The sequence below is a fragment of the Lampetra fluviatilis genome, chromosome 46 (genome assembly GCF_964198595.1).
Source record: "Lampetra fluviatilis chromosome 46, kcLamFluv1.1, whole genome shotgun sequence".
NCBI classification, from domain to species: domain Eukaryota; kingdom Metazoa; phylum Chordata; class Hyperoartia; order Petromyzontiformes; family Petromyzontidae; genus Lampetra; species Lampetra fluviatilis.
Genome location: NC_136320.1, coordinates 9,892,642 through 9,916,077, shown reverse-complemented (window position 1 = coordinate 9,916,077; position 23,436 = coordinate 9,892,642). Strand labels below are relative to the sequence as shown.

At 51.1% G+C, this 23,436-nt stretch overlaps 1 protein-coding gene across 7 annotated transcripts in view; it reads right to left on the bottom strand.

Moving 5' to 3' along the window:
• LOC144947763 (3',5'-cyclic-AMP phosphodiesterase 4C-like) overlaps positions 1-23,436 on the bottom strand; it is a 346,365-nt gene that overhangs the window by 105,629 nt on the left and 217,300 nt on the right. Inside the window, exon 1 of one of the 7 annotated variants that reach the window (XM_078877119.1) lies at positions 19,047-19,740. The exons of 5 other annotated variants lie outside the window; for them this stretch is intronic. In XM_078877119.1, the coding sequence (XP_078733245.1) occupies positions 19,047-19,114 (68 nt within the window). In that variant the 5' untranslated portion in view covers positions 19,115-19,740. Of the gene's footprint in view, positions 1-19,046; positions 19,741-23,436 lie in introns of those variants that run through there. One more of the 7 variants, XM_078877121.1, reaches the window with a different exon arrangement.

The following is a 23,436-nucleotide window of genomic DNA, read 5'->3' as shown; positions in this document are numbered from 1 at the left end:
GAGGTGGTTCTGTATCGTTAACTTCTGGGGCTGCTTTCTGACGCATGACGTCTGAGGGAAAGGTGACCTCAAGGCTCCGGGCCCCAGACTCGAACTACTTCCCGGCATCGCAGCACACTCCACGTCTCCCAGGTGTTCACGGCTCCTGGGTCTCGCGCTCATCGGCGTCACGTGAACATGTTCTAATCCTGGTTGGGAGCTTTATTCAGGCCAGCATTTCTGCAGGATGGAATGAAGAACACTTTGTGGGAAAAATCTTGACTTAAAGCTTTCGTGACTGCAGGAATTCATATTATTTGGGTCTTTCATTAAAGTCACGTAGATAGGTTCAAATTAATAAAAATCAAATAAACAATTTGAACCTATCTACGTGACTTTACCGAAAGACTCAAAGATACTGTGGGAAATCAGAAATTATGAAACTAAATAATTTTTATTTTTACGAGGTAAGGCCTACTGAGCTATATAGCTATTTTTCAAAAGCAACCTGCCCACAAATGATGGCTCAACAAAGTGGCTTAGAACGTGGAAACGTATAGCAACCAAATCCTCTAAATACATGTTTCTAAACGTGGAGGGAAAAACTGGAGGACCCGGAAAAAAATCCACGCAAATGACTTGCCCCCCCCCACCAGAGGAATCTGCATTTGCCACCACTGTTATCAGGCCCACCAAAGGAGACGAGGGCCACCCAATGCTCACGTGAGCATGGCAACACGAGGACTTGCTTATCCAGAAATGTCAGCGGTTTACTCAGAAACACCTCAGTCTCAGGAATCTATTCCCAGGACAGTGCTGCTAGATTGGGATGTTGGGTCATAAATCCTATTAACCCAGAGAAGCCCCCACCAATCTGTGGGGTTGACTCGGCACCGCCATCTCCTGGCCAACTTCCAGCCTCGCTCCTACAACACCTGGCAAGCCCCAGGTGGCCACCCAACGGGCTCAACCTTCCTGAGCTTCCGAAAACGGCGACTTAGTCACAAACACACTGTACGGAACTGGACTGATACTTGTAGTATTGTGACGTCACTTCCAGCATCACACACCCCCTGACAGCCCGTCTTCCCAATGTGAGAGACCACAATCACCACCACGTAACGCCACTCTTGCCACTCACCAACACCACTCTTACCACGACCATCACCACTCACCAACATCATTATTACCACGACCATCATCACTATACAACACCATCACAACCGCTTGAACATCTCTTGAGCACAATTACCATTACCAACATCACAATTTCACGACCAACACCATGCACCACCAACACCACCATCAATATACAGCACCATCAATTATACAACAATCACCATACATCACAATCATCACCACCACATTACTCCACACCATCACTTTATACTACCAACAGTACTATCATCATCACTACTATCACCATTACGTCACTCTACATTCACCACCATCACTAACCATCACCACCATCAACGCTACCACAAGCATGCGGTCGCCTGCACAAGCAATGGCGTCACTCGCGTCGCCTGGGGCAACAGCGTCGCCCTGGTAACCGCGTGCGCACGTGTGCGTCCAATTACACCCCTCCCCCACGCGCGGCGTCGCCTTGGCGACCGAGGGGCGGGGAGAGGGAATGGGGGGGCATCGACACACAGACACACTTGGACACAGACATACAGAGAGGGGACACACACAGACACACACACATGGACACATACACACAGAGAGGGGACACACACAGACACACACACAGAGGGGACACACACATTTATTCTAGATTTGAAGCTTTCGTGACTGCAAGGATTCATATTCTTAGGTTTTTTCGGTAAAGTCACGTAGGTAAAAAATTAAAATTAATAAAAGTCAAATAAAAAATCACGACGTTTCGGAGGCAACACAAGCTTCCGTCTTCAGGTGGAACCGTCACAACCCGACATCTGTATCAAGTAAATGAGAGATTACAAGAGATACCACTCCGTATATATAATGGTTGAGGGGGGGGGGGCCAGGAACGGCCCACTTTTTATTACAGTATTATGGTAAGGTGCGGCTTGAGACTACGAATAGACTACATACCAAATGACTGAGCCTTTATTATGGAGAGGTGCGGTTTGTGACTACGCCTAGCCTACATAACAAAATGCCACAAATGAGACCGAGCCTCTGCCATGTAGATGGTAATAGACTACATAACAAATGACTGAGCCTTTATTATGGAGAGGTTCGGTTTGTGACTATGTCTAGCCTACATAACAAAAGTGTGAAAAAAGAAGCTAAACCTGGTAAAACAAAACTGGCTGTCTATCAGTAACCTGTAATAGTTGTCTGTCAAATAAGATGGTCCAAATAAGTGTAGTTAAATATTTTTTGCATGGTTAATCACATCTTTCCAATGATTACTCAGTTTGTAACCATCATCACGGTTGAAATGTCTGTGTTTGTATATTTGTATGGCTTCGTGTACAAACCTTTGATGGTAGCCAGGAGGTTTGCAGAGCACCTTGGTCTCGGATAAGACAATTTCATGAGAGCCCACAGAGTTGTAGCAATGATCGGCAACGGCCGAAGAATCAGTTCTGCCGTGTTTCAGATCTGACTCGTGCTCGCGGACACGATCAGAAACATGACGTTTCGTTTCTCCAATGTAGCAATCACCACAACTGCAACTCAGTTTGTAGACTCCAGGATACTGTAAGTCAGGAACGACATCCTTCACAGATGGAATCAGATCACGGATTTTATGCACTGTACTGAATCGGACTTGGATCTTATGTTTGTTTAGAATGTTGGAGATCTTTTTGGTCACGCCTGCTATGTATGGTAACGTGATAGTTTTGGTCGGAGTTTCATGTGGCTGTTTCTGTATGGTGGGAGAAACAGCTTGGCGGATGGTGCGGTCAGAGTATCCGTTCATCCTGAGGGCCCGATGTACATGTCTTAATTCACCGGCCAGTTGGTGTTGGTCAGAAATGCCATGAGCTCTGTGGTATAGCGTTTTGATGAGAGAATTCTTTTGAGATGGGTGGTGGTGGGAATCCGGTTTCAAGTAGGAATCTGTGTGGGTGGCTTTCCTGTAGACAGAATGTCCCAAGGATCCGTCAGGTCTCCTCTCAAACAGAATATCCAAGAATGGTAGTTTACCATCTTTCTCCACTTCCATGGTGAATCTGATGGATGGGTGTCTGGAATTGATGTGGTCCAAGAAGTGGTTCAATGCTGGGAGGCCATGTGGCCAAATGACGAAAGTGTCATCCACATACCTCTTCCACAGGGAAGGACGCAGGGTGGATGTCTGGATGGCGTCTGATTCAAACTTTTCCATGAACATGTTGGCTATCACTGGTGACAAGGGGGAGCCCATAGGGGTACCCTCATTCTGTTTGTAGAAGGTGCCATTCCAGGTAAAATAGGTGTTGGTGAGGCAATGCCTAACCAGCGCAGGTACATCAGAATGCAATCCATGTTGGACCAAGTCCTCAATTATTGTTAGGGTGTCCGGTACTGGGACTTTGGTAAACAGAGATACTACATAAAAACTGACGAGGATGTCATCAGGAGATAGTACCATGTCCTTAACCATAGAGACTATTTGGGTTGAGTTGAGTACTGCCGAAGAGGTCTTGCCTGTGAAGGGAAGCAGAGTATCTGATAGAAACCGGGCTAGTTTATAGGTAGGAGAATTTATAGTCGACACGATGGGTCGTAGCGGGGTGCCTTCTTTATGGATCTTGGGAAGTCTGGGAGGTCTTGCCGCCGATGGTTTTAGAGAGAGACGTTTGCTTGGTTCGATTAGGGAAGTCGAACTCGTGATGATTCTGTTGGTTATTGTCGTTAGGCTTTTAGTGGGATCGTTTTTAATTTTGGAGTAACTCCCATCATTAAGTAGGTCCAGGATTTTGTTGTTGTATGAATCTGTATCCATGATGACCGTGCCATTGCCCTTGTCTGCCGAGAGGATGCCTATATCATCTCTCTTTTTTAGGTCCGCGAGTTCAGAGCGTTCGTATTTGTTGATGTTACTAGTGGGTTTATTAGCATTCTTAAGAATAGTGGCTATTTCAGCTCTTGCTACATCCGCATGGATGTGTCCTATGCCTCTGAGGGCTACATCAATCTGAGAAATCACATCCTCTACTGGTATATATTTAGGGGTGACGGCGAAATTTAGTCCTTTGGCCAGTACCGTTTTTAGATTGTCAGAAATTGGGATGTTACTCTGATTAATAACGGTCTTGTTAACATCCAGCTTTGTGACGTGTGGCTCTGGTTTCTTCTTAGATAGGAGGTTGAATTTAGAAATCAGGTTAGCTTTGCATTTGGCTGACATTGAGTCAGCAGAAGCAGAAGTCATGTTATCAACGTGGTTTCAATCGGAAGGTGACATTTTTTGTGTTAACATTAAATGTGTTTGTAAGAGAGTCTTGTCTAAATTATCGAGTTCAGATCGGAGTAACACACAGAGGGGGCACACACAGACACACACAGAGGGGACACACACAGGCACACATGGACACAGACACACAGAGAGGGGACACACACAGACACACACACAGAGGGGACACACGCAGACACACATGGACACAGACACACAGAGGGGACACACACAGACACACACAGAGAGGGGACACACACAGACACACATGGACACAGACACACAGAGAGGGGACACACACAGACACACACAGAGAGGGGACACACACGGACATACACAGAGAGGGGACACACACAGACACAGAGAGGACACACACAGACACAGAGAGGACACACAAGACAAAGACCCCCCATATAGCCTTAACAGACTGTAGGGGCAAGTGCTGTTAGCGAGCACCTATGAAGGCCGGAACGGTACACGAGGGGGTGGGTGGCCAGCACCACGCCCGACCGCCTTTGTCTCCCTAGTGGCAATGTTTACACACCGCACCAGGTACTAATTTGAGGCTGAGTCGACCTAGGGGAGGCCCGGGACCGGTTCAGATAATCGTCACTGGTGTTGGCCGTGAGCGGGAATCGAACACGTGTCGCCGGGTTCATAGCGCAGCGCGCTAATCGCTACACTATCACTCCCCACGAGGACACACACAGACATACACAGAGAGGACACACACAGACACACAGACACAGAGAGGACACACACAGACACACAGACACAGAGAGGGGACAGGCACACATGGACACAGACACACATACACAGAGAGGGGACACACAGACATACACAGAGAGGGGACACACACAGACACACACAGAGAGGGGACACACACAGAGGGGACACACACAGAGCCATACAGGGACACACACAGACAGGGGACAGACACACACACAGAAATACAATGACATAGAGACAACACACACACAGACAAAAACACACATGGAGATACAGAGACACACACGGACACACAGAGACACACCCGCAGAAACAAAGACAAGAACACACGTGGGGAGACAAAGACACAGAGACAACCTCAGAGACACAAAGATCCCCCGTATAGCCTGAACAGACTGTTGGGGCAAGTGCTGTTAGTGAGCACCTATGAAGGGCCGGAACGGCACACGAGGGGGTGGGTGGCCAACACTACGCCATGCCGCCTTTGTCTCCCCTAGTGGCGATGTTTATACAACACACTGGGTACTCATTTGAGGCTGAGTCGACCTAGGGGAGGACCAGGACTGGTTCAGAAAATCGTCACCGGCGTTGGTGGCCGATGCGCGGGAATGGCGAACTGCAGGCAGGGGCACCACGGCGCCGTCAGCGCCGTGCATTGAGAGGAGCTCGAGGATGTAGGAGGAGGCGGTGACGTCGTTCTCAAGAGCAGCGGTGCCCGCGCGTGAGCCGCGGGGGTAGAGCCCCCCCCCCTCGCAGGGGTCCCGCGCGCTCTGCACAACGCGAATCGCTTCTCGCCTCGTCAATCACAGAGATGGGGGGTGATGGGGGTGGGGGGGCACTCATCATTAGCGCCGAGGCGGTGCAGCAAGTAGGACCACCGATCGTCACCGCTCACTCCCGTGTCGTCGTCGTCGTCCAGCACCGTGCGTTACACCGCCGCCGTCTGTGGCCACGCACGGCGGGGACCCGCCCACAGGGGGGCTCCGTGCTGCGTGCGGCTCACAGAGGCTCACTGAAGCTGCATGAGGCTCGCTGTGGCTCACTGAGGCTCGGTGTGGCTTAGTAAAACTCGGTGAGATTTGGTGAGGCTGCATGAGGCTGCATGAGGCTCGGTGTGGCTCAGCGAGTCACAGCTAGGCTCCACTTTGTACCACGTCACTTCTGCTTCTTCACTCGCTCGGCTCCACTTTGGAATTTGCTCCCATCGTATCTGCTCTCCTAAGCTTTTATATAATAACCTTGATCAATTCTTAACATTTGCCGCACTTATGTATTACAACTTTGATAGTGCCGCTTGTTTCTGGCCGCTTGACAGTTTAGGCCTGAAGGCAAATAGGTAAAGGAACGCAGCTTGCGAATTCTACATCGCCACGGCAGATTGGGCTACGCGGTGGCCAGCAGATGGCAGCGCGGCGGTGGATGCCTGGGTGGATCTTTGCGAGCCTGGGTGGATCTTGGCGAGCCTGGGTGGATCTTGGCGAGCCTGGGTGGATCTTGGCGAGCCTGGGTGGATCTTTGCGAGCCTGAGTGGATCTTGGCGAGCCTGGGTGGATTTTGGCGCAGCCTGGGGTGTCGCCCCCTCAGACACGAGGGAGTGTTTACGGTTAATTTGCTTTCTTCCCCACGGTCACGTGAAGCCAAACCTCACATTCACTGTATTGGCCAAACATCATCAGTGCAGCAGGGCCCTCCTGAAAAATAAACCTGTCTTGAGACTCCACGAGGCATCCCTGAGTGAATACAGGTCACTGCCGTGCTCATACCACATTTGAAAACAAGTTTCACACACTGGTTTCCTGCCTGGATTCCTGCCTGGTGCACATCTGCGTAATGACGTCACCCTGCGCCCCACAGCGTTGAGTCCGGTTCGTATGTCACGCCTCCCCCCCCATCCAGCCACCCTCCACCCGGACGTGTGTCCCACGCAAATGTATGCGATACGCTATCATACTCTCATATTAATCGCCCTTTGCCCGTCCAAGGACGGGTGTATTTCAGTAAATCTAAAACTTGCAAGCGAAAATCAGACCGCGACGTGATATTCATTGCATCAATTCGTGTGCAATTTATAAGGCCGCGGTGACACAGACTTATTTTATTTAAAGGTTATAATCCATTGTTCATCACGACGTCCTTTTTACTTCTATGTCTCAACAGCGTTATGGAGATCGCGTGACGTCTTTGTAGTGAGGGCTGTAAGTTGACGCCGAGGAGGGGGCAGGAGGCGCCTCGCCCCCCCATGTGGAGTGACGTCACCCGCTAATTAATATTAATGGATGGGGTGTCCATTTGAAAGACGTCACCTCTTCATGATTATTAATGAGGGGGCTATTCGATGTGGAGTGACTACTCATGATTATTGAGGGTGGGGTGCTACATGTGGAGTGACGTCACCCACTCATGATTATTCATGAGGGGGGGTCCATGTTGAGGGCGTCACCTGTTCATGAGCATAGATGAGGGGGGCTGGCCGACGTGGAGTGACATCGCGCGCGGGACACACAGACATTCTTGGCTCATTACAGTAGTAAGTGCTATATTGAACACAAGTTTTGCTGGCTGGCTGGACGGATTGAGAGTTGGACAGACGGTCGCGTCCAATGCGCGGGCTGCTATATACGATTGCTATTTTCAATGGGGCTTGCCTGTAAATGTTTGGAAGAGGCAGGGTAGGGATCAAGTAACTGATACAGTATTAATGTACTTGAGTTAGCAGAGACCTGAGACCCTACTTGGTCGCATCGCTGCCACCTCGCGGAGCCAGCCCGGCACCAGGTGGGGGCTTGGTGACACGGCCACACAGGCAGCTTCGCACCAACAGCGGCCTGATAGCCATGGGCAGTGACGAGGAGGGGGGGGGGCATCGGTCACTTATATAACAAGCTGTTCATCAACCCATTGCTGTTCATTAGTAGAAACTTCCAGCAGATGATTATCAGAATAATGCAAAATAGCCGAAGATCAGGCCTAGCCACGAACTTTCGGACAAGGCGGGTAAAATAGATTGTTTTGGATTATTTTTAAAAGAGAAGTGACATCACTTGTGCTCGCTTACTGCTAAAAAATGGGCAACGTGGCAACGAGTCACTCTTGTGAGCACACAGACCAGTATACAGAAACACCACTGTGTGAATAAATAGAAACTCCCGTGTAAATACACATACTGCCCTGTAAATATATACCGTCATGTAAATTATACAAAAAAGATACCATATTTCCCTTTAAAATCCAAAACCATCCCAAACCAACACCATCTTCGCACCTAAAAAAGTGAACACCAATTCACCATAAAGGTGCCCAAACTCATTGGAACTCAGAAGCTAAGGAGCGTCGAGGCTGGTTAGTACTTGGATGGGTTAGTACTTGGATGGGTGACCACCAGGGCCTGGACATGATCGCGCTGTATAAAGGTAGTCCCCGAGTTACGATGGCCCGACTTACGATATTTCGATCTTACGATGGCGATAGCGATACGACAAATTTGTAAAATATTTTACATTTCGCGCGGCAGGCAAACGCAGCGGTGTACGAGGTACGATGCTGTAGTTCATCATCGCCATCCTCCTCTTCCGACAACTAAGTTAATGTAGCCATCAATAACCTAACATCGTTCAAGTGTGCAGACGACGGACAGAATCTTAGTGAGTACAGTACAATATGATACGTTACGATACGTTCAATGCATGTATGATATGTAGCTTTAGCGATTTCATTTTAGGGTTACCACGATACGATACGTTCAATGCATGTTAAAAGTTTTTTTTTATAGCAGATAGGATTGTTTCCTGAAAAAACTTTCTATTAAATTCCAGTTCATATAGGTAGGCTAAGAATTTACCTTGTTTGTTACTCAAAATGTTACTGTGCAATACAGTATTGTAATTAATAAATACATACAGTATATAGTTTATACAGTACGGTACTGTAAATTGCTCTGTTTTGCTAAATTATCACCATTCTTTAAGACTCCTGGGTAGGGTAGGCCATCTTCGACTTACGATGGGGTCGTCGTAACGCATCTCCATCGTAAGTAGAGGACTACCTGTATATATTTCAAGTATACATGTGTGTATATACCACCCCACACCTCGGATTAGCACGGCTGCCTACGTATGGTTTTCCCCGGGTTCTCCGGTTTCCTCCTCATGCCACCCACCCATTAAAGACTTTGGCCAACATTTCAATGCAGGCCTCTCATGAACCAACTCGTGGTGCGGAAGGACTGCCCCTTACGATAACCACATGGCTTCCTGTGTGCGTCCTCGGTCCAGATTAATCAGAGTGCAATCCACATGTGCAACAACGCAACGTCGAAATAGAGTTGCGAGTTGTGGATGCAAAGTCCAGTTTTTAAAATGTTTTTTTTGGCAAGCGGGGGTGGCGCAGTGGTACAACTCGCGCATCACAGCTAGAAAGGGCCCGGGTTCAATTTGTGACTGTTGTCCTTTCTTTGTGGAGTTCGCACGTTTTCCCCCCTGTTCTGCATGGGCTAAGGGTCCTATGGTTTCCTCCCATAGCTAAAATAACCATAGAATGTCACCGGGATTGGTCACAACATCCCAATGCTGAACAATTACCTTCAAGTTATTCGACTGGGATTACACACAATGGTGACCACGCCCTCCCCTCCTATGAAAATGTGGCAAGACCCTCCCGACAAAAGATCATTGAGACTCAGTGAGGCTTTCCTGGGTAAACAAGTGTAATGTTAATGATAAAAAAATGCCTCTGCACTGCAGGCAAATCGAGTAATGTAAGAAATATACAAATACACACTCTGGGCAGAAACGCTGTGATAGAGGAGCTGCTCTGTGTAACTACAGCTCCGGTGGCACTATCTTTATCAGTTCAAGGGGCCGTCTTGGTTGATAAAGTTGGTGGTGAGATGTTAACTTCCTCGCTTGGTATACCGGAGATTGTGGGTTCGATCGCGACTCTGACGCCTGCATGTTGGTGTTTGCGTGTTCTCCCCATGGTTGCGTGGATTCTTTCTCCGGGTCCCTCCACATTTAAAACATGCGTTTATATTACGTGGCTGCTATACATTTCCGCATGATAAGCTACTTCATTGAGCTATCATTTGTGGACAGGTTGCTTCTAAAAAGAGCTGTATATCTCAGTAGGCCTTACCGGGTAAAATAAAAATAGTTTACAATTTTTTTTTATACGACTGTAATTTAATCAAGTTCCAATAGCACCATATGTAAGCTTCAGTATTTGATAAAACTTTATAAAACTAAGATGAGAGTGGGTGTGGACGGGTCATTGTAAAATAGTTTACCACTTTTAGTATTCGTGCTATCATTCTCAAGTCACATGGCTATCATCACGAAGGAAGGCGACGCTATGTTTCACAGACAGTGTCAAGTAGTTTCACAGTAGGGAGAGATGATTGCTGCTGTCTGTAATCGCAATTGAGTAATTTGCACATGTTTTTTTTAATTTGGCAAATTTTCATCGTGACGCCAGCCCACAATGGCCTCCTCTTTCGAATTATCTTATGGGATGTTTAACTTCCACTGGGAATTTTTAAGACAAGCAGCATTAATAACCATGGAGGTCGGGCAGATTCGAATGGCGAAACTCTGCAACAAGCGGCGAACACACTACACCGCTGGGTCGCATCACTGCTGCAAGCGGCTGGTGGACAGGGCTGCTGATCGAACAGTAAAACTGCAAGTCGGATGGAGGTGGGGGTGATCAAGGTGAACAAGTGGACGTGAAGTCGAAGTCACGACACCAACAGCTTTAGCCAAGATGACCTCTTGACCCTGGCTGAGGCTAACGCAGCACACACCGGGGGGTGGTGGTCAGAACCACACGTGCCTCGTGATTTCATCACGACGACATCCTCTTCCGCTCTTTCATCTCAGGGCGAAGTGACGAAGGACACCCAGAATAGTTTCGGAGACCAATTGCTCGCGTGTTATGCACAACAGCATAAGAAGCCACCCTGAATCACTGCGATCACTGTGCTCCACTGCATAAAATTTCTGCACGTGCAGCGCAGTGTCAACGCACGTCACAGCAAGTAGGGCCTGGGTTTGATTTCCAATTTAGGCGCCTATCTATGTGGCGTGTCTATGTTATTCCCCTGTTCTGCATGGGTTTCCTCCCGGTTTTCCAGTTTCTTCCCACAGCTAAAACTTCTTCTTCTTCTTCCTAGCGTTGTTCCCGCTGTGGCGCAGGGTCCGCTTTTCGGCATTGTCTTCTCCATTTGGCTCGGTCCAGGGCATCTTCAGGGGATGCGTTGACCGTCTTCATGTCTTCCTTTATTCGGTCCATCCATCGCTTCTTCGGACGCCCGCGTGGACGGCGGCCCTCTGGCTCAATACGCAAGGCAGTCTTGGCCACTGATGACTCTTCACTTCGCATCACGTGGCCGTACCACCGAAGCCTTGCCTCAAGCATCTTGTCCGCAATGGGGGCCACACCAAGTCGCTTCCGAACGTCTTCGTTCCTGACACGATCCCATCGAGTGAGCCTGAGGCTCCATCTGAGCATCCTCATCTCCATGGTGTGGAGAGCTTGTTCGTGTACAGCTAAAACAACCTTGGTAAACAAGCGCAAGAATAATGTACCTGCACATATGTTCACGCGGTGCATATGCACCACTGGGCAATGAATATGAGAGCACATCAACTGTTGCACGTTTAAAGTCAACATTCAAGGTTAAGAGGTCATCACGGCCAACACGGCCAAAACCACCACTCCTCGTGTTGGCTTCCTGTTGCCAGGTGCCGTGACGGGGTTAAGCCGCCAGGATACCTCAAGGGTCTGTCGCGACGGAACCCGGCCGCTTGGCTTCCTTCAGCTCTTTGCTCTGGCCCTCAAAGTCTGAGTGCCCACTCCGATGCCCATCTCTCTTTTCTCCAAATAATAAATAATAATACACTTGTCTGTCTATCTGCAACACACGGGGGAGGGGGCGAGTGGGATAATAAAAACCGGTTCGGTCTCGGTGGGGGTTACGCGAGGCGGAGGGGAGGGGTTGATTGTGCCGAGGTGGAGAGGAGCTGATGATCTCAGAGACACTGCTGGGCTGTTGGGGAGAGAAGTACCGACGTCACAACATTTTGGGGTGAGGCTGTGAGGAAGAGAGGGGGGGAGATGACCCCACAGGACGCGGAAGGGGCAAACGGGGGTTATGATGTCGCGAGACTTGCGGTGGTGAGGTGGAGGGGTGCGATAACGTCAAAGAGATGCCGGGGAGCTGAGGAGACTGGGTAATGGCGTCACGCGACACCGGTAAGGTGGAGAGGGATGATGTCGTGCAAGAATTTGGTTCTGAGGAGGCGTTGATGACGTCACGAGATGTAGAAGGTAGTGAGGAGAGGTGAAATGATGTCACGCGACACTGGTGAGTTGGAGCAGAATGGGGTATGACGTCACGCGAGATTCCGGTGAATTGGTAAGAGAGGGTGACGTCACAAGACACGGGCGTGATGGGGATAGAGGTTGATGACGTCACGCAGCACAGGTGAGGTGGAGGGTACTGCGTGATGACTTCAAGAGGCGTGGGAGTGGAAAACACTAATTGCATAAAAAAAGGCGAATAATATTTAAACAAATAAAACGGAGCACCCGGACCAATCCCACGCGTGCGAGATGGCAACACTCGATCCTCTACACATGGAAAAGGTGGAGCCCAGTCTGCTGTGCTGCCTTCTGGAGAGCCAGCGTACAGCATCTCCTCGACGCCCACGGGAACAGAGTTTTGCAACGTCTGTGCGATCCACCGACTCTCGCTGCCTCCACACTGCTGTATTACAGGCCGCGTGCGTAGCGACCACTGCCAGGCAGTAACTACCCAACCTCCAACCCAGCCGACTGCAACCACCTCTTCCCTGGGGCACCTACAATCGCTTTCCTGACAAAATCCATTCCCACCTTCAAGTTGCTTCCCCGTTCGTGCCATTACATTCCCAGAACTTTCAACATGCACAGACGTTCAGTTAGAAGATTATTGTTTTAAAGTCCAACTGCATTACCCGTAACACAGACATTACTTTTGTGGCAGCACCCATATGTTATCAATAAGCAAGCCTGAGTCTACTGATGAGACACTCAATATGGAAACCGGCCCAGAGTTCCCTTGTGTTCAACCAATACAGCTGACATTATGCACTCCCAGAATTCCGTGTGGCCAATGGGTAAAAAACAATATTTTATTATTTTATTTATCATTTACATTGTCATGAAAGTAAATGTGCTATGCAGAAGGGCCATTGCCTGAAACGTCACCTTATATGATTCCTTGTAAGGGCACACATTGTTATTGACAAACGTGTTTAGGGTTTTATTCACTGTGCTTGTGCACCCCTGCCAACATAGCAGCAGCATCACCAGATATAATCTGTTTCTTTTTTATGTGGACAGGCAGATGTGTGAAGGTGAACTTCCTTGTTGCAAAATAAATTGTCTTCTACTCTCCCGAAGCGGTTTAGCCGTCCATCATAAACCGGCCACACAACCGCAATGCGTGTCCTCACCATAATCCCACAACCCCCTGCACTACGCTCGAGACAACACAAACACACATCTACCGCCACCACCACCACCATCATCATCCACCCCATCACACTCGCACATTGCGGTGCCACCCACAACCAATGCGCTCGCGCCCCACCGCTGACCACTGCCATTGGGCTCGTTTGGGAATTGGGCCGATCCTTTGCCTAGGCCAGGGGTCGGCAACCTACGGCTCCGGAGCCGCATGCGGCTCTTTACGGGCTGCTTCTTGACGATATGTACGTATGTACATAGATGCATTGCGGCTCTTGAAATACTGAATTTTGTACCGAATTGGAAAGAAATGGCTCTTCTTGTTATTTTGGTTGCCGACCCCTGGCCTAGGCTCTGAGCCAAAAGCTGCCAAAAGCTGCAATGCCTCTTCCAGAGAACTGGTGACGAATGATCCACAGAAGCCACCACATCTGCCAAGCGACTCAGCTGCTGCAGCTGGTGACGGACACGTCCCCCCCACCTCCCCACTGGGTTGGAAGCGCGCAGTTGAACACCAACCCCTGCTCAGCACCTGTCCATATCCCAAACCACGGAGACATGCCCGAGTGTGGGCACAGGTGAGTTATGTTACCTGGAATAACGCAATCACAGCTGCCCGTTGCTTGCTGGTATTAGTCATAACAGTGCTAAATTAACGTGGCTTTTAACAATTTTGTTCTGCTTTATTTGGTAATATCCTATTAACAAAACAATTTAACTGTCACTCTTTATTAAGGTCTTATCTTTTGAGCGTCAAAGTGCGTACAATTTATTGCTATGGCGACCTGCTGAGCCACAATACTCGAGAGCATGGCGGACATAGTCACACACATACACAAACCTTCACACGCCAACTCTCCACATACATACACACACCAATAACAGCTGCCATTCGCCACGAAGTGGAGGTGACGTCAACACAGCGCTTGTGACAGGCTAGGTGCACGTTGAGGTCACGTGAAGAGTGCAAGGCTCGCTACCTGCAGGAGATCACGGGACTGACCCAAGTTCCATGGGTGAACTGACTGATATGACTGACAACACACATACTCTAACACAATCGCACTTTTGCAAATTCCCAAACACACAACAAAGACAAATATTCCCCATATAGCCTGAACAGAGTGTTGGGGCAAGTGCTGTAAGCGATCACGTATGAAGGCCGGCAAGGCACACGAGGGGTTGGTGGTCAACACCACGCCCGGCCGCCTTTGTCTCCTCAGTGGTGATGTTTACACACCACACCAGGTACTCATTTGAGGCTGAGCCAATCTAGGGGAGGCCCAGGACCGGTGCAGAAAATCGTCACCGGTGTTGGCTGTAAACTGGAATCGAACTCGGGTCGCCGGGTTCATAGCGCAACGCGCCAACAGCGCCGCCATCGCTCCCCACAAACACACAAACTCTCTCTCTCTAACACACTCTCACATCTTTGCAAACTCTCCGTCACACACACAAATTCCCCTTGCACACATTCACACCTCTCTCACACTCACGCAGTGACGCTGCCTGGCGTGCTACCATCACGCAGTGCTGCTGCATGACGACACTTCTGCAGAGGTGGTGTCTCACAGTCAAGATCAACACACGTCTACACACACCCCAGCAGCACCACAAACACAACGACCCAGACACACAGGTTCTCTCTCGCAATACAGGGCGCCACGGTGGCATGATGCTCACAACCTCGCCTGCTATACAGGAGGTGGTTGGTTTCATCCCGAGCCTGACACCTGCTGTATAGCTGGAGTTTGTGTGTTCTCCCCGTGGTTGCGTGGATTCTTCTCCACGTCCTCTGGTTGTTCCCTCCTACATTTAGAAACATGCGTTTAGAGTATTTCCACGTGATACGCCACGACGTTGAGCTATCACTAGTGATGGCCAGGTCGCTTCTGAAAAGGATCGATATAGCTCAGTGGGCCTTAGCTGGTAACATTAATAAAACAGTTTGTGGTGGCAGGACAAAGTGGGGGGCGATTGAGGAAATCCCCCCCCCCCTCCTCATGTAGACCTTGACAATTGGTATTGTATTAATATTTACCAGACAATACATTGAGGGAGTGTTGTATTTCCGTGAGGGGGGGGGCTCTATTTAGAAATCTGTACATCTCAAGACTGCTCCCCCCTCCTCTGCGGGACAGACCCACCTGCCTCTCGCAAAACGATCACAAGCATCTGTGTGGAGAATATAAATAACAATAAGCAGACAATGTCTACCTCATTATATACGAATCTCCAGAGCGGAGGAGGATATACATAATCTATTTAGCGATTTATATTCTCCGCAACGATGCTGATGATTATAGTGACTTTTGTATTCTGTATAATTTTGCATCGAAATGAGACCCCCCACACCTTAAATAAAGAGTCCTTTGCCTATAAACATCTGTCAGTTCACCAACTATTGGTTCAAGAAAGACTGACTCTGCTGATGACACACTGTAAGTGATCTTATCTTGAATCAATGTTGCAAAAAATTACGCACTCCCATAAGGCCGTGCTGTTGATGGGTTGTGAAACACTTTTGCTCATGCACGAAGTGGTCATGAACGCCTGAGCCCTAAGGGGGTCTTTCCCATTACGCAGGCCCCATTTGTTCTTATTCGTTGTGTTTTCGTTTTCTCGCTGAGTTGAGTTCGTCAGAAAAACCCCAAATCACCCAATTGATGTTCCACACACAGCAGCAATCATCGCCCCCTGCTGGCAGACTGATGCCGCTCGCAGGCCAGGTGCAGAGTCCTCTTGCGCCGGGCACAGGAGGGACAGCTATTAGTAGTCATTAGAAGGGCCATTGCCTTAACGTCACCGATTATAATTACGTGTCCTTCTAAGACCAATGTTAAAGATGAATGTGTAGATGTTTGTTGTTGTGCTTGTGCACCACTGCCAACGCAGCAGAAACACCATCACCAAATATTTGCATAACCATAAACATGGTACAAACCGGTTAGGAGTTTTTCTGATCATAGATAAATGTCTGGAGCACTAAACATAGGTTTTACACGTTTAAATGAGAGCTGAAGGTAGCTGCCAGTGGTGTTAATGGTCAGCAGCACGCTGGACACGGAATGCTGAGGTCATCAGTTTCGTTCATCCTCCCCCGCACCCAGCAGTATAAATGGAGTTCACCACAGTCCAGTCGGCAGGTAGCTTGCGATGGCGGTAGAGGTCAAGCAGAGCAGATGGAGAACTCTTCACACAGACACAAGAGGACCCCCCCAGATCTTCCCTTCCCGGATCCCCACAAACCTCTCACCTCGCTATGAATGACAGGCCAATGAAGCCACACACACACAGAGACCACGCGTCTCCACAGCGCCACTCACACGATGCTCAACATTATTGAGGCGGTGCATGTTGTGAGTAATGGGCGATGACTGCAATCGTCCAAGACAAAGATCCCACGTGTATCGCTTCATCAGACTCTTGGGGCAAGCGCTGTTAGCGAGCGAGCATCTGTGGAAGTCGGCACGGCACACGAGGGGGTGGATGGGTTGGTGGCCAGCACCACCCGACCGCCTTTGTCTCTCCAGTGGCGATGTTTCAACACCGTGAGCGGGAATCGAACAAGCGCGCTAACCGCTGCGCCACCGCCCCCCACAATCGTCCAAATACACAGGCACAGGTCAACGCAAGCTCTGCATCAGCCACATCACGGACCAGTGTGTGACGATGACGGCCATCAACAGCCGTGAGCCATCATTGATTCTGGGTTATGCCTCGCAATGATCTGCACCAAATTTACATCATTAAGACCGTCCACCAACCGAGAAGACACACGTTTGGCCCAGACGACCGTGGCCTAGCCCCGCAAAGTGAATTATGAGTCGTGCTTGCTGCAGGAAGATAGGTGCTAAGTACGGGTGAGGATGCCACCGCTTGCTGGAGCAATGACCACGACGAAGCCGCCTACGGCAGACGAGATGGGGGAGCGAGCCGCTGCGAGAGCGAAGCGCACATCCCCGGGTCTCTCGGCAGCCCTCATCCTCCTCCTCATCCCCCCCCCCCATGCTCCCCTCCACCTTGGCACGGGGTCCAACACTCACCCACAGCAAGCACACGAGAGTGTAGCAGTAGCAAGACTCACACCACACTTGTGCCACGCAGCATGTACACAGTACAGTAGAGTAACTCACACAGTACAAGTGACACAGTACAGTAGAGTAACTCGCACTGTACAAGTGCCAGTACAATAGGGCAACTCACACTGTACAAGTGACACAGTACAGTAGAGTAAATCGCACTGTACAAATGACACAGTAGAGTAACTCACACAGTACAAGTGACACAGTACAGTAGAGCAACTCACACTGAACAAGTGACACAGTACAGCAACTCACACTGTACAAGTGACACTACAGTAGAGTAACTCGCACAGTACAAGTGACACCGTACAGTAACTCGCACTGTACAAGTGACAGTACAGCAGAGCAACTCGCACTGTACAAGTGACAATACAGTAGCGCAACTCACACTGTACAAGTGACACAGTACAGTAGATTAACTCGCACTGTACAAGTGACAGTACAGTAACTCGCACAGTACAAGTGACACAGTGCAGTAGTGCAACTCACACTGTACAAGTGACACAGCACAGCAGAGCAACTCGCACTGTACAAGTGACACAGTACAGTAGAGCAACTCACACTGTACAAGTGACACCGTACAGTAGAGTAACTCGCACTGTACAAGTGACAGTACAGTAGTGCAACTCACTGTACAAGCGACGCAGTACAGTAGAGTAACTCACACAGTACAGTGTACTGTGAGTGTACTGTGTGAGTGTGCTGTGAGTGTACTGTGTGTGTACTGTGTGAGTGTGCTGTGTGTACTGTGAGTGTACTGTGTGTGTACTGAGTGTGCTGTGTGTGTACTGTGTGTTGTGGGAGTGTACATGTTTGTGCTGTGTAAGTGTACTGTGTGAGTGTACTGTGTGTGTGTACTGTGTTGTGTAAGTGTACTGTGTGTACTGTGTGAGTGTACTGTGTGAGTGTGCTGTGAGTGTACTGTGTGTGCTGCGTGAGTGTACTGTGTGTACTGTGCGTGTGTACCGAGTGTACTGTGTGTACTGAGTGAGTGTTCTGTGTGTACTGTGAGTATGCTGTGTGTACTGAGTGTACTGTGTGTGTGTACTGTGTATCGTGTGCTGTGTGAGTGTACTGTGTGTACTGTGTGAGTGTACTGAGTATGCTGTGTGTACTGTCAGTGTACTGTGTGTGCTGTGGGTGTACTGTGTGTACTGTGTAATGTGTGTGTACTGTGTGCGTGTACTGTGTGTACTGTGTGTGTACTGTGCTGTGTAAGTGTACTGTGTGTACTGTGTGTGTGTACTGAGTGTGTACTGTGTGTGCTGTGTGTGTGTACTGTGTGTGCTGTGTGTGTGTACTGAGTGTGTACCGAGTGTGCTGTTGGTGGTGGCTACGCGCAGAGGGTGCGAGCAAGGAGGGAGAGGAGGCCTCACCATATCCACGAGTGACGCCGGTAGGGAAAATGGCTCTCGCTCATCATTCTCAAGTCCTCCCTCTTCATGGCCCTCGTCTCCCCCCTCCTCCTCCTCCGGCGAAGAGGAAGAAGAAGGAGAAGAAGAGGCGCCGGCTCCGTCCCTGGCGGGGGGCGTTAGGCCGGCCGCAGGGCGCGATCTCCCGGCCACGCCACCACCACCCCCCCCACGCCGCCGCCAGCGCCGCCGCCGCCGCTCTGCCGCGTCCCTCCCGCACCGCCGCCTCCCGCGGTCAATGCCGCGGCCATGGCCATTGACAGCGCTCGCTCCCGGGGACGGTGGTGGTGGTGGGGGATGGTGGTGATGGTGGTGGGGGATGATGCAGCAGACGATGTCGCGCGCGATGTGCGCGGGCGCGTGCGTGCTCTGCGCGCGCGTGCGAGGCCCGTGTGTGTGTCAGTGTGTGTGTCAGTGTGTCTGTGTGTGCCTGTCAGTGAGTGTGTGTGGGTGCGTGTGTCAGTGTGTCTGTCAGTGTGTGTGAGCGTGTGTGTGTGTCAGTGTGCCTGTGCCTGTCAGTGAGTGTGTGTGGGTGCGTGTGTGTGCGTGTGTCAGTGTGTGTGTGCGTGTCAGTGTGTGTGTGCCTGTCAGTGTGTGTGTGCCTGTCAGTGTGTGTGTGCCTGTCAGTGTGTGTGTGCCTGTCAGTGAGTGTGTGCGTGTGTGTGTCAGTGTGTGTGTTCCCGTCAGTGAGTGTGTGCGCGTGTGTGCGCGTGTGTGTCAGCGTGTGTCTGTGTGTGAGCGGTATGTGTCAGTGTGTGAGTGCGAGTGTAAACGTGTGTGTGTGTGATTTCGTGTGAGCGTGTGCCAGTGTGCGCGTGTATGGGGTAGGAGTGATAGCGTGTGGGTGTGTGCGGGCGTGTGTGAGCGTGTGTATGAGTGAGCCAGCTTGTCTGTGCGACCGTGAATGGATGTGTGTCAGTGTGTGCCAGTGTGTGTGTCAGTGTGTGTGTGTCAGCGTGCGTGTGTCAGCGTGCGTGTGTCAGCGTGAGTGTCAGTGTGTGTCAGTGTGTGTGCCAGTGTGCGTGTGTCAGTGTGTGTGCCAGTGTGTGTGTGTCAGTGTGTGTGTGTGTCAGTGTGTGTGTGTGTCAGTGAGTGTGCGCGCTGTCACACGGGCCCGGCCACGCAAGTTCGATTCCCGCTCACGGCCAACACCGGTGACGATAATTATCTGAACCCGTCCTAAGCTTAACCTAGGTTGACTCAGCCTCAAATGAGTACCTGGTGCGGTGAGTAAACATCGACATTAGGGAGACAAAGGCGGCCGGGCATGGTGCTGGCCACCCACCCCCTCGTGTGCCGTGGCCGGCCTTCATAGTTGCTCGTTAACGGCACTTGCCCCAATAGTTTGTGTAAGGCTACACAGGGGACCTTTGTCTTGTGCTTGTTGTGCGTGTGTGCGTGTGGGAATGCGTTTGCGTATGGGGGAATGTGCATGAGTGCGTGCGTGTTAATTCGTGCGGGTGTCAATGCGTGCGTGTGTTAATGCGTGCGTGTGTTTTAATGCGTGTGTTAATGGGTGCGCGCGTGTGTTAATGGGTGCGCGTGTGTTAATGGGTGCGCGTGTTAATGGGTGTGTGTGTTAATGCGTGCGTGATCATTCTGAGCATAATCGATATTGGGGTGGGAGGCCCTCGTTGTGTTCCCGGGCAGCCGTCTCCGATAAACGAGTACCACCCCATGTAGTGATGATGATGATGATGGGCTGAGTCAAGAACCAAACCAGGATTTGAACTCGCAACCCTTCTGACTGCTACCTTCTAAAAACGATGCTGCTGATGAGTGTTGAGTGGCTGGATGCATCGGCAGCACCAGCAGCCGCCCTCGGAACAGGCGGAAGGCAGTCAGTGACAGCTCGGCACGGGGAAGCCCTCCTGCCCGCCACACTCCCATCCACCCGCTCTCGCCTGTCAGTGCAACGCAACCGCCAATCCCCACCGGCAATCCCGAGACCGCGTGACCCCGCTGGCCGTACGCGGCGCGACCCCGACACGGACACGTAGTGATGGCACTCTTGCCTCACAGCGAGAATTCCATGGGCTTGATTCCCGACTCGGGTCACTTTCTGCGTGGAGCTTGTTATGCTCTTCGGCAGTTGAGTCTGGGTTTCATCTGGGTTATAATCCAGTTTCCTCCCATAGCTAAACACACACACTATATCATTGATGTTAGCCGCACTGAGTCTTGGGACTCAATGCCATTATTACCGTGTCCACCTTGGGCAGCAACTTGAGTGTGTAAATTGTCTTCTTGGTTCTTTCGGTAAAGTCACGTAGAAGGGAAGTAATAAAATAATAAAAATAAAACATAATAAAACAATTCTCACGACGTTTCGGCCACAACGCAAGCAGCCGTCCTCAGGTGAAAACCAGGTCTGTCGAGGCGACAGCGTCTGAATGAAACAGCACACGTGCTTGGAGCATATATATAAGCTGGGTTGGAAGGGGGGGAAAGGGCGCCTTGACAAAAGAATATGCATATCAAGAGGCATTTAGCATATTTATGGGAAATGCATGCAGGTGTAATGCGGGCGTAAGCGACCTTCCGGAGGTGACGTCACGGGGGGTGGAGTCATGTGACGTGGGGGTAAGGTTCGGGGCTTTAAGCGGGTAAACCGGAAGGGGAAGGTAGTCGGGGTGTGAGCGGAAAAGAGTGAGGCCACGCGGGCAAGTGTGGAGAGGGGGGGCGCCGACGGCGATCGGGAGCCAACCCCGAAGATAAGAGGAAGCTGCGGAGTGGTGTGCAGCTGGGGAGGAGACAGCCAGGAGGGCTGCGTGTTAGAGGCAGCGGTGTGGCTGCCAGGAGGAGCTGCGGAGAGAGAGAGAGAGGGGGCTGCTTGTTAGAGGCAGCGGTGTGGCTGCCAGGAGGAGCTGCGGAGAGAGAGAGAGAGAGCAAGAAGCTGTGAGAGCTGCGGAGGGAGAAGAGCAGCAGAGAGTACAGCCAAGGGGGGCTGTGTGAGAGAAACAGCAGCGGAGCTGCTGTTGTGGATCGGGCCGACATTGGAGTCAGCACCGTGGAGAAGCTACAGAGTAAAGACAGCCGTGTGGGTGTACAGCACGAACCGAATAATAAAGGACACTGGGACAGACATCGTGGTCCAGTCGTTTATTACACTGGTGTCGGAAGTGCAACGGCATGTCGAAACAAGTGAGGAAGAAAGTTAATCCGGCGCCTGCATCGGCTTCTTCGTCCGACGACGACGAACTCCCTCCAACCACGGATCCTGTTGGGGTGGTGGAGGAGAGCCAGGCTGAGGCGACCACGGGAACGGGTGTGGAGGATGTTGGCGCGGTGGCGGGTCCGTCGACATCATCAGACGCGGATCAACGATGGCAAGCGATGGCGGTACAACTGGAGGCACTTCAGGACGTCCTGGCGCATCTATGCCATCTCGTCGCGCCAGGGACGATGGATGATGCAAGTGGTGCTCCGCGGGCCGCCACGTTGCCTGTCCTGCCGCCGCCATTGCCCACGCGGCAAGAGGCCGCCATTTTGCGCGCTCCGTGGCGCCAAACCGCCATCTTGGCCACGCCGCGGGCCGACGCCATTTTGAATTTGCCATCACAACCACCACCATTGGAAGACGGCGGGAAGAGGAGTCGGAGTCGCCACCTTACAACAGTTAAAGAATTTTCCGTCGGTGGGGACTGGAGCGCGTTCGCCTGCCGCTTCTTGGCGGCGGTACGCACAGCAAGATGGACCGATGCGGAGGCTTTGGAGGTGTTGCCGACTCTCCTGGACGACGAATCTGTCCGATTCTTCCGTTCCATAGCGACCGATAAGAAGGCAACTTTACGTGGTGTTTTTCAAGAAATGGCCGATGCTTATGAGCCACCAGATGATGCGCATCGGCGATTCGCTCAACGACAACGAGCACCAGAGGAGTCGCCCGTGGCGTTCAGGGGTGCGGTGCTGGAGCTGGCCATGGCAGCTTATCCTGAGACGCCACAGGACCTGCTTGAGCCTCTCATATTAGGGAAGATGTTGGAGCTGTCTCGGGATCTAGGGATCCCCATGCCTGTGTGTGGGCATGAGAAGCTAACTTCCCGGATGGCTGCTAAGTGTCTCGATGCGCAATTCAACCTCCGTCGCTGGAAACAAGTGACGGCGTGGACGGGGGGGCCCGTCAAAGAAGGGGATGCGCTGGGGTGGAACCCTGCGCAGGCCGTCTATGTTCCGGATGACCGGGGCCCTCAACAACTGACGGCCGCCTCCGCTCCATGGACGGGACGCGGCGGGCCGAGACCGCGCGCGGTGCTACCAGAACGGGGCCGTCAGGAGGCGAGGCCTGCGCTTCGGCGCAACGAGGCCGAATGTTCCGCTGCGGGCGTAGGGGCCACTACGCCAGAGACTGCTG